Here is a 16,430-nt window from a genome sequence, read left to right as displayed (position 1 = left end):
AATTACCATCATTACAATAATTATCATCATTACAATAAAAAAAAAAGAAAAAATAGTAATGGATAATTAAAAAGAGGGATATTAAAAAATGACGTAAAAAAAAGTAAAAAAAAAAGTTAATTTACACACATGTACATATGGACAACACACGCGTAACGTTGTGGCACGTATATGCATATCCGCACATGTTACTTGCAAGGCTATCATGCATGTGTCCTAATGTACTTCCCCAAACCACAGATGCGCCTACCTACTGTATATCAATATACTGGATTATGTCATCGTGGTTTACGCTGCCATTAAAATAAAACTCTTTGCTGTTCGCGCTGTAATTTTTATTTTTTCCATTTTCTGGTTCCTGGAAAAAACTCCCCCCACGGTCACTGTCACTGTCATTGCCATTATTATTGTCGTTATTATTGTCGTTATTATTATCATTATTATTGTCATTATTACTCTTATCATTATTCTTACTGTTACTAATGTTATGGTTATTATGCTCGTAATAGTTAAAGAAATGTGCGTTCGTTTTATTAAAATGGGTTTTATCATTTTCGTCGTCAAAATGACTGGTGTATGTGCTTAATTCTTCGGGTGGAAAGGCCCTGTTTTGTTTTGGCTTAAAGGGGTTTGTTCCCCCCAAGTGCTCGTCCTGCTCGCGTTGGTAGTCCAGTTGGTAGTCCCGCTGGTAATCCCGTTGGCAGTCCCGCTGGTAATCCCGCTGGTAATCCCCCCGGTAGCCGTGCTCGTGTTGATTCTCCTGCCCCGGTTCGTGGTCCATGTCCCCTAACTCCTCTTCGATCGTTCTTTCGCTGAAGGACATGACATGTTTGCATGTGCCGTTGTTGTAGTCATGATCGTCTTCTACGTTGTCAACAAAGTAGTTCAGGTACTTCAGCCGGCTGCACAGTTCGAAGTCGCTTCGGGCCAGCTCTGCCGCTCCGTGGATGTGGTCCCTGCTTCCGCTGTCCACTCGTGACACGCGATTTACGCAGCTTATGAAGTTTTCCCGATTAATAGGGTCTTCTCCCATGGATTCCACGTTTCCCTCGTTGCCGTTTCTTCCATCGCCACTGTTTTTATCATTGGCCCGTACACTCTGCATATGGTACGTACTGCGCTCCACGTACATGCTATCCTCGTGGCTAGTTCGTCCTCCTTCCATGTGATCATTTCGCGCGATTTCCCTTTGACTGTCCATTTCACTCCCGTTCAGGAATGAACTTCCATACGGGTTAACCAGCTCGTATTGGTTGGCCACGTCATAAGCAATGGCCTCTTCGTACGCTCCCGCCTGTTCGGGATCGTCCCGCTCAGCATAATCGTTTGTCCCAACATAGGGGCTTCCCCCCGGGTAACCACTCCCCCCCAGGTAAGCACTCCCATCTGGGTAACCGCCTCCCTCCGGGTAACCTTCTCCCTGGTGGCGCAAAAGCGGCAACTTCTTCACCACCGCGGCATCCCCATCACACAGCACATTCGGCGCGCACTTCTTTTTGCTCTTCTTCCTCTTGTTCAGCAACTCGTTCTCAATGTAGTCATTCACATACATGCTATAGTAGTCCTGATTATTTATTGTCTTCTCTCGTTTGTTCATTCTCATTTTTTTGGTCTTATACAAAACATACGTGTTGCTCACCGGGTCATACGTGTACATGTCATTAAAATAGGTATTGCACACATCGAATAAATTATCCTTCAGAGTGACGTTCTTTTTAAGACACAACCTCTTAATGTGCAACCTGGCCTTCACATTATTCAATGTGTTATTCAAGTATTCGTTGTGCTTTAAAGATTGCTCATAGCTAACAGCAAAATGGTACACGTTGTTAATAAAATTGTTGTAATGGTTTTGTATGTTAAAGTATATGCATTCGTTTTTCTTCAATTGTTCGTATTGAAGTATATACGTCGGTAGGCAGTCGTTTTTTCTTTTTATCAATTCTTTGTGACTTGCATAATCTGGCATCTGTATCAGGTGGTATACATTAGGTTTCTTATCCACCAGGGGGTTGAAGTTCCTTCTGCGACTTACCCTCTTTTTGAATACTTGTACTTTCCTGTTTCGCGTATGTCCGTTGTTATTCCCTTTACTGGCGCCTCCGCTACTGACTCGACCATTTCTAACATGAGTGGCTCCCGGGTCGATCACCTTTTCAGCGTACTTATCTACCTTTACGCTAACTTTCAATTTTTTGTTTTTCCTCTTATTGGCCTTAATCAAACTATTTTCTGTTGAGTTGCCACTTAACACGCTGTTTCTCTTCTTCCTTCTCAAAGACATGCCTATGTTTCTCTTGTTGCAATTTTCTTCTTCCTCCTCCTCCAGGTGTTGTTTTTCCTCACTCGTGGAGAAGAAAGCATTTTTCATTTTCTTATTCGACATCACTTCTTCCCTAGTAACTATCGTAATTTTATCTTCCCTCAGTTCTTTTGTACCCTTCTGGTCGGTACTATTATTATACATTTGATAATCCTTATTGCTAACGCATAATCTATTTCCACCTTTGCTTTTGTTTTTACAGAAGGTTCTACTCCCACTGTTGTGACTATTTCCATTGCTGCTTCGCAAATTTTTGGCTATCATTGAGAAGTTTTTTTCTCCATCCTGTTGGGTTAAATTTCCACCCGTTTTGGAATCCTTACCGTCTCTTGAGCTTACCGCACTCCCATTGATAAATACAAAGTCTTTCGAATCATCCTCTTCCCCTTCCAATTCTTTGTAGTCTTGCTTTTTCTGTCCCTCCTCATCATTCATTAGCTCTTCTTCCTCCTCGACCTCTTCCTCCACATCATCCTCCTGTCCCTCAAACTCATACTCATCGTCTCCCTCTTCCACGTCGTAAAAATAATCATCATCATCATAATTAAGGTCTGAATAATCATCAGAATTTTTCGAAGTTCGACTGTTGTTATTATTATGTTCTTCATCGATCTTATGTCCTTTTCCTTTAGCACCTTTAGTTCTACGGGAGACGCCAACACCACCTCTTCTTCCATTCGAATCTCCAATAATTTTGATACCAAAATTGTAAGTGCTTCTTTTTTTAAGCTCATATTGGAATTTCTCCATATTGTAAACCTTCAGTTGGTATTCTTCAAATTTCTTCACATCGAAGCTTTTGTAAATTTTTGAAATCATTAAATTGTACAGGTTCCATTCTGTGAAGGTTATAAATTTCGTATTTTCGTAGGAATTATTTTTATAATATTTATTAATCCTTTTCTTTTTTCCCTGTAGAGATTCTAATAATTTGAGACTCACATTCAAGTCTATGTTTTCCCACAGATTTGTGTAAATGTTGAAGTAGTATATATCGTTGGTGTTGTTGTTGTTCATATCTGTCTGAGGGGTTTGCGTTTGTGCGGACATTGGTATCATCATCTCCCCTCCGACTTGCTCCTTTTCGTTCTTCATCATTTTGTAATCGCTATACGTGTCGTCTGAGCCGCATGTTTTGCCCCTCCGTCTGCCATCCCTTTTGCGACATTTTCGGAGCGTCTCTTTTATTTCTTTATTCTGCAACTCGTCCATGCTCTGCGTCCACATATTGTTCCGTATGCAGTTAATCTTGTGATATATAAATTTAAACATGACGTCGTTTTCTTCCATGGAGCAGTCGACGTTTATTTCGAATTCGATGGGTGCGTTTCCCTTAGGTGTGGGGGTGCTCATCTGGATTTTGTCACCACTGTAGTCGCCACTGCATTGGTGGTAACTACTTATGTCAGCACTGTAGTTGTTCTCCACTTCGGGCTGTAGCACACACTTTACCAGCTCATGCGCATGGTCGCTGACAAACGAATTATCACTGACATATCCGTCATACGTATCCACATTCCTTTTGCTTTCCTCAAGCTCCTCCTTAGTATCACTGTTTACCTTCTCCTCTTTCGGTTTGATTATTTTATTTTTCAAAGCAGTCTTGCATTCTTCGTCAGCCTTAAAAGCGATATCATTTTTTATGTTCTGTTCTTCCGTTGGGTCGTTTATTTTTTTGGGAACCAAGTTCCTCTCACTCGGAATACCTACTTTAGTGTAGCATTCTTCATCTCTCCTTTCACTTTTCTGCACAATTTCATGTGTAAACATCAGCTCGTTTTTTACCACACCTTTGTAATCACTTTGGTTGGTGGTGGCAGCGTCAAACGGGATGATGCTTCCCCTTCTTCGTTTTTCCTCATCGATGTCTAGTTCTTCCTTTTTTCTAAATGGAATTGTTGCACCTAAACCGAGGCTATCATCTTCAACCTTTACTTCACCCATGTCGCTTTTACCATTCTTATGAAGCTTGTTATTAATAACGGTTTGGAACTCTCTCAGTTGATTTATTACCTTCTTGAAGCAGAACATTTCTTCCTTAATTCGAAGGGGGGGAGATTCTGCATATTCTTCCTTGCTCAGACCATACTGGCCAGCATAGTTCTGAATCACTTCTTTGTGATCCCTGCTGTTCTTAATGTGGGTATCTACATCCCCTTTATGGGCAACCCCGTTGTAGAGCGCGGTTGGGACATGGTTATCATTACTGTGGGGGGCATCGAAAGAACTCCTTCTGTCCACTAGAATGGAATTATTCTTCTGATCACTTGAGTAGGTCATCACTGCACTACTTCTTCCATAAAGGGGGTTACTTCCACCATTGCTGCCACTACTACTGATGCTCCCTCTGGCCTGTTCTAAGCTACGGGTGGAACCGTCATACCTAGGTAAACAATCCAAAGAAAGATTAGAATCCTTCTCATTTTTGCACTCGAAGAATATTTTTTTTTTATAAAACATGAGCAGTTGGTTGTAGCAGAGGTTCTTATTCAGGTTGAGAATTTTCAGCATTTTTTCTCGATCTTCAAAATCTTCTTTAAAAAAATTATCATACATATCGTCAAACAGGCAGAAAAAATTTATATTCAGGGAGATGTACGATGAGAAACTATTGTACACGTTGCTTCTTCCGCTCACTTCTGAATTTGTAATTCCATTTGCACTTGTGTTTGTGTTCATATCATCGTAGTAAAAATCTTGGCCCAAGGGATCCTTATCCTTTTCCTTCCTTGCGTGTGTGTTGCTACTCTCCGATTTGCCTTCCTCATGCTGCATCTGTTGATGCTGCGGGGGGTTCTCTTCTTCTTCTCCCTGCGGCTCGTCCTCTACGTCCACCCCCTCCTCTTCTACATGCACCCCCTCCTCCTCTACATCCACCTCCTCTTCCTCTTCTTTTTTTTTTCTTTTTCTTCCTGCTCCTCCCTCTTCATGGCGCTCCTGTACCACATCTTCTGGAACAGCAATTCTTTGAGATCACTCTGCGATAAATTTTTTATATCCACGGGTAGTGATCCATTCATCTCATCCGCCTGGTGAAGGTTCCTTCCAATTGGATCATTAAACATGTGGTTTCTTTTCTTTTCCCAGAATGTGTCCCTTAAACTGATATATTTTTCCTCCTTCAGTTCTGTGTTTAATTCGTTAGGTACGTTATGATTCCCACCACTACCGTCATTTAGCACGCTACGACAATGCACATAATTTGGTGCATTAGAAAAGGCACCGTAATAATCTTCCACATTTGCGTTAAAAATGAAGGCATATTTTTCTTTATTCATCATTTGAAACTCGTCGAAACATTCCAACTTTTTCGTCATCTTTGGTAGGCCGTTACTAGGGTTCGCCTCATCCTCCCCTGACCTCGGAGCGTGGAAGTTGTCGTCAAGCTGGTACTCAACTTTGGTGCCACTCTCATCCAATTTGTTGTTCCCCCGGTCGTCGTTACCACCAGCATAATGGGCGTTACCAACAACATAGTGGGTGTTACCAACAGCATAATGGGCGATACCACCAGCATAATGGGCGATACCACCAGCATAATGGGCGTTACCACCAGCATAATGGGCGTTACCACCAGCATAATCAACATTGCCAATGCTGTAATCAAAACTGGGATGTATCGTATCCGCAACCGCGTTGCCCTTCTCATCCTTGACTCTTTCATTTTTGCAAACGGCCATTTCTTTCACCTGAGAAAAATCATCATCGCCATAAATGTTCCCTCCTTTCAGACTACTTTTCCAACTGTCCATTTCGACGATTTTTAATTGATCAAATTTTGTATGCTCTGCGTTAAGGTTGGACTGTGCTTCGATTTTCTGAGACTCCTCCTCCTCTTCTCTCTCCTTCTGCATCAAGACAGTGTCCCCTTGTACAAGCAGCGTTTCTTCCTCCTCCTGCACGTCGTTTATCGTATTGTTATTATTGTCGTCGTAGTTGGTGTCGTCGTTGTTGGCCTCATCGTTGTTGGTGTCATCACTGTTATCAGTGTGGTTCAAGTTGGTGCTCGCGTAAATGTCACCACTGCAGATGTTACCGCTGCACATGTCTGCACTGCAAAGGTTATCGCCGTAGGGTTCGCCAGTGTAGAGGTCACTTCTGCACAATTTCCCACTGTACGCATTGCCGCTATACATATTGACCACGTCAAGGTTGACGTCACCGATGTTCGTGGATCCAATGTTTGCATCGAACATATTTTCCTCGTAGAGGTTTGCATCGAACAGGTTTGGGTCGTCGATATTCGTTTCGTCCATGTTGGTGTCATCCGCGTTGGCGTCATCCACGTTGGCGTCATCCGCGTTGGCGTCATCCACGTTGGCGTCATCCGCGTTGGCTTCATTCATGTTCAGCTCGTCGTTATGTGGCATGTCTCCGCGGAACGGGTTGCTTCTCCGTCGATCCTCATTTACCTCATTCGCATTGACATGGCTGAAGCTGTCGTCGTTGGCTGTGACGTCGTTGGCTGTGGCGTCGTTTGCACTGACGTCGTTTGCACTGACGTCGTTTGCACTGGCATCGTTGGCACTCGAATCGTTGGCGCTCGGATCGTTGGCACTCGGGTCGTTTGCATTCGGATCGTTCGCACTCAAATCGTTTGCACTCGGGTCGTTTGCACTCAGATCGTTTGCACTCGCATCCACTGTGCTGCCACCAATTGCGCACCCGCCACGCGGCTTGCTATCATCGCAGCTGTTGTTTTCGTACACGGAGAGAGCGTCGCTGTGTGGGTGCTTAAACTCAGACATGTGAAACGCATTAATATTCTCCTTCTGCAGTCTCCTAATTATATTACTGGGGGCGTTAAAGTCAATATTGTTGTTTGACTTGCACTTTACACTACTCTGTATGTTTATCGCATCTGATATTACGTGACCGTCCTTCAAAGCGTTGCTCTCGCTTTGGCTAGCTCTCCTGTTATTATAAAAATAATTGTTCCCCCCACAATTATTAATATTAATAATATTATTCTGACAATAGTTACCGTAATAATTATTCGAGTTACTTATATTATTTTTGATGACAAGGTTATTGTATATGTTGTTGAAGGCGTCTACGTTGCTTTGGAAGTTGATGTTGCTGTTCATACTGTTAGGGAAATTACTATATGTCCCATTAGAACTTGTATTGTTTTGATTTGTATTTTTGGCTGGATGAATTTTTTTTTCTGCCGTCACAACTGGAGGTGAAGACACTGCTGCACTCGTTATTGCTTCCATTGTTGTCATTGCTAGCTTGGCTGCTGCAGCTGCTATGGCTGTTGCGTCTGCTATATCTGTTATGGCGGTTGTGCCTGTTATGATCTTTGTGTCGGTTGTGTTCGTCGCGACTCCCGTGGTTGCTGTGCCGGTTGTGTTCGTCGCGACTCCCGTGGTTGCTGTGCCGGTTGTGTTCGTCGCGACTCCCGTGACCGTCATGTCTGATGTGGCCCTTATTATTCCGGGGGTGCCCACTATACCTGTTGCTGCTGCAGCCGCTTCGCCCGCTAGCACTCTTTGACGTGGATGCCCCCCGGGCAAAGGAGCTGTCACCTTTCGCAGAAGACAGTTCCTTTATCATGTTAATCAAAATGGCCTTCAAAATATTCTCATCGGTGTATTCCCCGCTGGAGTTTTCACCACTGCCTCCCGCTTGAAAGGAATGAAAACACGAGTTCTTCTTGTTGCTAAAATCTTCTACAATTTTCATAATGCGCTTCTGATAGTTACCTGGCATTTCGTTATTTTCATATTTGTTCATCAGTGCACTAAAGTCGCTGTCCAAATTTTGGAAGGCTTCCACTTTGTCGGTGTCTTTGGTGCAGTTCGCGCAATTCGCGCTGTTCGCGCTGTTCAAGCTGTTCACGCTGTTCAAGCTGTTCACGCTGTTCAAGCTGTTCATGCTGTTTAGATCCTTCCCCCCGCCTGACCCACAAGTTGCCGCCACTCTCTTCCTGTCAAACACATCATTCCCCCTTATCGCCTTTAACAAATTACTGGATTGGGCATTCTGCAGAGCGCTAAGTTTAATTTGGCCGTTCCCTTCGACGTTCCCTTTGTGATATCGTTCGTGCTGCTCTTCATTTGGTTTCAAGCTTTCGTTAAGTAGTTCGTCCCCACTTTTCGCGTTGTTGCTAATCTTGAGGTTGTTCTTTATGTGACATAAGATTTGGTCATACGTGCTGTTGTTGACACGGTTGCTACTGTTGTTGACACGGCTGCTACTATTGTTGACACGACTGTTACTGCGATTATTGCAGCTACCGCTATTGTCCTTACCGCCAGCATTCTCCTTTTCGACACTGGCCAGGTTGTCGTACAGGCCCATATCGTTCATGTTCTTTAGGTTACAAAGGCAATTGTGAAAGAAGCTATTCACTTGATCCGTGACGCCTTTTGCATCATTATAATGATCACTAAAGCTCAGACTAAAGTTGTTACTACCGCTAACGTTGTTATTGCCGCTAACGTTATTACCGCTGACGTTATTACCGCTGACGTTATTACCGCTAACGTTATTACCGCTAACGTTGTTAATCGCGCTCTTGCTGCTGCCGCTGTTGCTGTAGTTGGCATTTTCCTTCGGGTCATCCTTCTTACTTTTTGGTGCCTTCATATTGTGGCTGCTACTGTCGCACTTGGCGCTGCCCTTACCGCTTAACAGATTGTTGCTCTGAATGTGGCCAAGGCCCTTATTACTCGACTTCGCATGCCCCGCATGGTGGGAGCAATTAGCGCAATTCACATGCCCCTCCGGCTGAAGGCACCCCACTGTCGCGTCACCCTTTTCATTATGTAACCCCTTCTTTGTGTGCGCCATGCAGTTCTTACATGCCTGCTGATAATAATTGTACAGTAGGTCCATATTTTCGTCCGACAGATTAAAGGTTTGCCTGATGTTGTTATGTGCATCGCTCGCATGATTAAAATTATCTGCCTGACTATTACTACTGTTGTCATTCGTGTCGTTATTGCTATAACACGCACTGCTGCAATTTTTGTTGCTTATTTCTTCGCCCTCCTTGGGGTGAACCCCCTTAAGGGTATTATTATTACTACTGCCACTACTGCCATTACTGCTCTTTTTGTTACTGCTTGCACTGTTGATCATACTATTGCTGACAATATTCTCGCTGACATCCCTGCCGTTGTTTTCATTATCTCCACGGCCACTTGGGTGACCGCTTTTCCTTTTACCATCCTCCACCAAGCCACTTTTTGCCTTATCCGTTGGCAGCGTTTCATTCTTACGATGGTAATCAAGATTATCTACGTGGTTTGTACCTCCAACAATTGTAGCTGTCGAAGGGGGTGAAATATCCCTCCTTGTAATATCCTGTTTTACCTTTATTTTGTTACTACTGCTGCTTCCGTTGTATAGTAAGCCACAGTGAACACTTCCCACGTCATCATAGTTACTTTTCATTGTCCCTTTTATCAAATTGAATATATTTTCGATGTTATTACAATGTGGGTTCCTAAGTTCAGTGTCATTTCTTGAACAGCTGCTTTGAAAATGTTGATCAAAGGCCTGTTCAGCCAATTTGTTTAAGCTTAAATGTGCCATGTTCACATTACTGAAGAAATGGGAACTATCGTCGTCATTACTTAAGCTGTTGGTTTTACTGAAACTGTTAATTATGTGATTGTTGCTACTAGTGTTATTGCATGCACTGCTACTACAATGGGATTGAATTTCCTTCTTCACCATGTTGCTGCAGGCGGGTTCATTACCACTCTTTATCTGTGCTCTACTCTCTTTGCTACTTTTGGGAGTACTAACAGTATTGGACAGAATATCCCCTTTATTTGCTAGTAAGTGGCTCATTTCACATTGGGGTAGATTTTTAAAAAAATCTGCTATAGCGTTGTTTAACATGTCGTTGTGGTCGTTACTTCCGCAAGCATCACTACCGTAATTTCCCTCATGCCTGTCATTGCTCGTAGTTGTATTATTCGTGTTATCGTTAAACTGCAGCATAAATTTTATTACATCTGTTGCGATGCTTTCATAAGGGGAATTATCTGCTAACCTGTTTTCATCCTTACTTTCTGTGGGCTCTCTTTTTTGCTTCACCATGTCGTAATGGGCATAATCGGCACGATCATTATTGGAGTCCCTCCTTTTCCTACTTCGGAAATCGTACTTCGATTTGTTAATATCTCCGTCTCCGTTACGACTCACAGTAGCGTTACTACTGCTGTTACCACTAGCTTTGCAGTTAATTACCTTGCTAGTGACTCTTTTACTGATCTTGTTACTAATATGATCGCTTACGTTCATGCAGCTCGCCTTGATTTTATCCTCCTCGCTTACTGCTATGTTGGGTAATCTGCCATTCCCCTGTTCCAAGGATTTATCGCGGTGATTTTGGTAGTGATGAAAATGGAAGCTTTTATCATTCCTCGTTCTATCACTCCCAAGATTATCGCTCATATAAAAATTTTCCTTTGACCATTCCTCCTTATATCTTTGGTCAAAGTAATCCTTTTTGTGCACGTTTAATGGCACGTGATTGCTTAACATATTGCTGTTGCGTTCGATGGAGTTTTCCCCTCCTCTATTGCAGTTATTTTTCATTTGCTGCTGCAGAATTAATTTGATTAATTCTATGTTGGCTTCATCCTCGAAGTTGGCATTTGGCTCGGCCCCCTCCTGGGTTCTGTTTTTCTCATGATGCGCGGCGCTGCCGTGCCCGCTTCCATTCACGTTGCGGCAACCGCCACTATCGACGCTGTTCGCGTTTCTACTCCTGTCATTTCTGCTGCTGTCATTTATACTGCCGCCCCTATGTGCCCATTTTTTATGCATCTCTGCAGAGTCTTCTACGAACCTTTGAAAACTGCTCGATGATGGGATGCCTGCATGAGCATTCTCCTGAGAAAAAAAATCGTACTTCAAAGCACTGCAATTCTGCTTGTTAAAAATGTTTAGCAATGCATCCGTCGAAATTTCATTTAACACGTGGACATTTTCATGGAAAACGGAATTGTTATTACTATGTCGTACGTGATGATGCCTTTCTTTTGAGTTCCTATTTTGAATTGCTTTCTCCTCTTTCGTTTTTTCGTTCATCTCATTTTCCTTCAAAAGGTTAGCGAATTCTCTCCTCAAATTATCCACGTTCACAAGTATATTATTTCCTTTGTTGTTTTTTTTTAAAATGTTTTCGCTTTCTTCTGCGCCGCTCTGTACATTGGTAGCGGCACTGTCATCGCTCGCTTTCCGCTTCATAACGGGTGCACCGTTTTCGTCCTTGCCGCCGCCGCTCTCGTTGCTATTGCTATTTCTACTTTTACTTTTATTATTGTCGATTTGTTCTTTTTCAGGGTTATCACCCCGTTTATGGTTATCACTCCGTTGGTGGTTATCACTCCGTTGGCGGTTATCACTCCGTTGGTGGTTATCACTCCGTTGGTGGTTATCACCCCGTTGGTGGTTATCACCCCGTTGGTGGTTATCACCCCTGTGGAGGTTATCTCCCCTTTGGTGGTTATCTCCCCTTTCGAGGTGATCACCCCTATCGTGGCGATTTATGCCCGTCGGGCGGCTCCCCTCACCGTGTACAGCCGAGCTGGGTTCCTCCAGCTCGCGAATTTCATCTTTTACCTTTTTCAAAGAATAATTATCATTTTCCTTCTTCACTGACAAATTATGTGAATTGGCATTTTTATTTTTCTCTTTCGGTTTACTACTTTTTTCAAATCCGAATTTGCTGTAAAATAGTTTTTTAAAAAAGCTCAAGTGCTTCTCCCCTTCCTCTTCCTCCTGCTCCTCCTCCTCATCACAATTTTTTATAGCCGTTTCGTCGTCTCGTGCCTTGGGCCTATCTTCCATTTTGGGCGATGCGCACGAGGCATACTCGTTGTAGTTATAAATGGGATTCACATCCACGTTTGCCTCAACGCTGGCATGAGCGCTAGCGTAGGTATTCGAGTCTACGTTCGAGTCGTTGTTCAAGTCGTTGTTCAAGTCGGCGTTCGAGACTCCGTTCAAGTCGGCGTTCAAGTCGGCGTTCGAGACTCCGTTCAACTCAGAATTCATATCAACATTCGAGTCCGCGTTTCTGTCAGCACTTATGCTGGCAGTTACGCTCGAGTTTATGCTCGAATTCATGCTGGGGAACACATTCGCGCGTGAGCTTATGCACGTACTGACATTCGAGTTTGCGTTGGAACTGTTATTCACCGCTTTGCGCAAGTTGTACTTCACCGCGCTGTTTTTCACACATATTTTTTGCCTTAATTCGAGGCCCGCGTTATCGCAACTCGTTTGGGTCACATCCGCGTTCGATGTGCCATCGCAGTGGTTACAACTTCGAAGCGTATCACCGCTGCTGCAAATATTGCCATTTAAGTTTTCGTTGGAAAGAGTGTTTCCACCACCAATGCCTCCAAAGGCGCCATTGGGCAAGCCTACTTTCGCGTCACTTTTGTATGCATCACGATGGTGAATGAGTTTATCATCACTCTCCTCCATATGACCATTCGCAAGTACAAACTCGTCGCATTTTTTGTTGTTCTTTTTCATAAAATCGTTATTTATTTTAATGAGTTGACTTAAAAAATTGTCATTATCCGAATTGTACATGATGCCAATTTCGTTTCTTAATTTAATAATATAATTATCGAAGTAAGTGATGCAGTAAACGTATTTCACCATAATGTCTTTTATATCAGTACAGTCGAAAGTTTTTTCTTCCACTTCCTCCTCCTTCCCATGAACCCATTTGGGTTCACATACATGGCCGGGCTGTTCACACAGATGGCCTGGCTGTTCACACAGATGGCCTGGCTGTTCACGTACATGACCGGGCTGTTCACGTACATGGCCGGGCTGTTCACGCACCTGTCCAAAATCATTTTTAAGATTTATGTCAATGAAGGTACCATTTTTTTGCTTTATTAAATCTTCCCTAACCGTTTTAAGTAATAAAACCCATTCACACCTATATTTATCTTCTTTTTTTTTTATGCGAAATAAAATATTATCTTCGTATTCTTTGTGAAATGGTTTTAAGGTAAGAACAAGGTTTTTAATATGATCTAAATCTTTATCGCAGAAAGCATAGTTACCTTCATTGTCATTTATGAGATTTCCTTGCATCTTTTTATTTGCCTCTTTAATTTCAGTAGTGATTATCACCCCATTACTATTAATGAAAGTAATACTTGACAGGTGCGCGGAGTTTAGTTCGTTCATTATTTTACAGGTGGGGCATTTACGAATAGGTTGAGTGGACGTGCTGTACGTGCATCCATATATGCATTCGTGTGTTTTCGCGTGGTTGCGTTTAGGCGATGAGCTGAATTCGAGAGTTCGTCTATTCGCCTATGCGCAGTTAGCCTATGCAAAGTTCGCCAATTCGCTGTCCCCCTTATCGCAGTTCGCACGTTTGTAAGTTCGTTCTTTCACACACCCGTGCTTCTGTGCAGTTGTACCTTTGTACAATCCTGCCTTTGTGAAATTGTCCCTTTCGAAATTGTGCCTTTCGAAATTGTACCTTTCCAATTGTGCCCTTGTACACTCGTGCCCTTGTGCATTCGCGCCTCTACACACTCGTGCCTTTATACATCCGTACACGAACGTGCTCGTACCTCCGTACATATGCATACATATGCACTCATGTGTACATATATATATGCATATATATACGTGCACACGTATGTGCAGAAGTATGCATATATATGTATGGTACTACAGATCCAAGAGGGCAAGGGAAAAAAAATAAATATGTATCTTTTACAGGGCAAGAAAAAAAAAAAAAAAAGGCTAGCAAAAGGGGCACGAATGACTGGTGATATCAATATGTACAACAGAACCTTCTTATTTTCTCAAAAATTTTTTTTTTTTTTTTTTATTTTTCCCGAATGTTAAAAAATATGAGTTGAATTCAATTTTTTCATGGCCATTATTTTTGAAATGATTGCATTATGAGAATGCTCTGCGGGAGTATGTACAAGTATACATACGCGCGCATGTAAAAATGAATATACACATGTGTTCTGTGCTTATCGATATGTTGACATGCTAGCGATATGTTCACACAATAGCGATAAGTTCACACAATAGGGATAGGTGCACACAATAGCGATATGTTCACACAATAGTGACATGTTCACACAATAGTAACATGTTCACACAATGGCGACATGTTCACACAATAGCGATAGGTTCATTGTTTTTTACACGTTTGCAGAGTTGCATACTGAGATATACATAAGCACACGTGCGCCCTCGCTTCGTCGCCAAAGCCAGGGGAGAGGCTTCACATATCCTCCATTTACATAGGAGCATGCAAACATGAGAAAGCAAAAATGAAAAACAGTTATTGGTAAAAAGGAAACTGTTCACTGAGTAATTTTTTTTCGCTTGATCAAGTAAAATGCTTTGCCACTATGAATGTAAATAAATACGTACATCAAATGAAGTTTAATTTGGGGGGCTCATTTTTGACAGATTGTGTGGGGGGTAATCATGTAATAGTAAACAAATGCCATTAAAAAGCTAATAGCAATGGTGGCAATGGTGGTAGCGATGGAACGATGTCAACAATGTCAACAATGACAACGATGTTAACAATGTAAACGATGTTAACAATGACAGCGATGTCAACGATGTCAACGATGGTAATTGCGCTAATTAAGCTAATTGTGCCAATTAGTGTAATAGTAGCCACGCACAGGCAGTGACAATAGCTGTGATTACAATAATGTATATGTGTCAATGTTGCACGGGAGGGAATTTCATAAATGTAAAGTTATATGGAACTATTCTCATTTTTTACCATTTCAGTAACATGTTAGCTGTAAAAGGATACTTAATTCGCCTGCTATATTTGGTATAACAGGCGCGTTTCACTTGTTTTAATAAGTGATTTAAATGTGCACAAGGAGGAAAAAGTGTATGACGCATTGACATACATGAACGCACATGCATATGTACACACGCGCCGCACGTACCGTTTGGAATGTACACCACAGGTACGACGCAGTGCAAGCACATTCAAAGATCAGGGGTGTTCTCACGCGATCATTTTTATCGGTGAACGCGCATGCGCAAAAATACATGTAACATGTATATGTATATATATAATATATACAGCACAAATATATGCATATAACATACATGCATATATATAGAGATATGATACATACACACGCGTATGCTTGACATGCAAACCATTTCGTGCCGTTTCACATCAATTTTACATGGCCCTCAAATCGTTTCGCGTCATTCGATATCACTTAATGTCACCTTTGACGCTTCGAGGCTTTTGCGTATTTTTCTCTTTTGCTCTTTTTTGTAAGGACCGTGCTCTCAATAATGCTATTTATTAATTTATACATATGCATATGAACACTACATGAACATTTCAATGAATAATTAGCAGGAGCAGCGTGTTCGTAGCTGTGCTTTTTTTTTTTTTTTTAATTCACGCTTTATGGTACGAACGCTTTGTTCGTAGTGGGGACATGCATTTTAAAAAAAAAAAAAAAAAATACGTCGTTCACGAGCACGCGCAAATGGTACATGGGCAAACACGCAAATATACAAATGTACAAACGCGCAAATATACAAATGTACAAACGCGTGATCACGCAAATGCACAAATGAGTGATCATGTAAATGCGTATGATCTGCTACGATCTACTACGATCTGCCACGATCTCCGAGTCGATCTGCCCTGATCTGCTCGCGGCACTACGCATATATATATGCATATATAATATATAAATATACACGGGCACTTATACGAAGTATACTCCAGGTATAACAATGTATATGCACTAGGGGCCGCTCAAACGTGCATGCCAACGTGAACCAAAAGTAAATATACATACAATGTACGTATATAATATAATACAAGCACAATTCCCCGAATGCTTCTACATATATTTATCCATCAGGCAAACGCAAAAAAGTGCGCAAGTTTGCCAATTGGAAAAAATCTACATACGAAAATATCAAACATGCAAATATCTCATGGATATAATTATCTATATATGTACAATATGTATAATGTATACGGTATATAATCGCAACGCATACAATTTAAAAAACCAATTATATATACTCATCCGTTATGGAAAAAAAAAAAAAAAAAAAAACTAACATATTATATATA

The 16,430-nt window shown here is 41.9% G+C and overlaps 1 protein-coding gene across 1 annotated transcript; it reads right to left on the bottom strand.

The window, feature by feature from the left end:
- Window positions 1–250: 250 nt before the first annotated feature.
- Window positions 251–13,504, bottom strand: PCYB_125270 (hypothetical protein; the record flags this gene model as incomplete). The annotated part of the gene is made up of 6 exons (XM_004223860.1): window positions 251–4,706; window positions 4,782–5,098; window positions 5,191–6,012; window positions 6,082–7,410; window positions 7,439–13,054; window positions 13,130–13,504. 2 exons carry the CDS (start codon window positions 13,502–13,504, stop codon window positions 7,439–7,441), a joined length of 5,991 nt encoding a protein of 1,996 aa, XP_004223908.1. The 3' UTR covers window positions 251–4,706; window positions 4,782–5,098; window positions 5,191–6,012; window positions 6,082–7,410.
- Window positions 13,505–16,430: the final 2,926 nt, after the last annotated feature.

This window comes from Plasmodium cynomolgi, chromosome 12, assembly GCF_000321355.1.
Source record: "Plasmodium cynomolgi strain B DNA, chromosome 12, whole genome shotgun sequence".
In the NCBI taxonomy this organism is placed as follows: domain Eukaryota; phylum Apicomplexa; class Aconoidasida; order Haemosporida; family Plasmodiidae; genus Plasmodium; species Plasmodium cynomolgi.
Note: the sequence above shows the minus strand (reverse complement) of the source record. Positions and strands in the feature narration are given on the sequence as shown.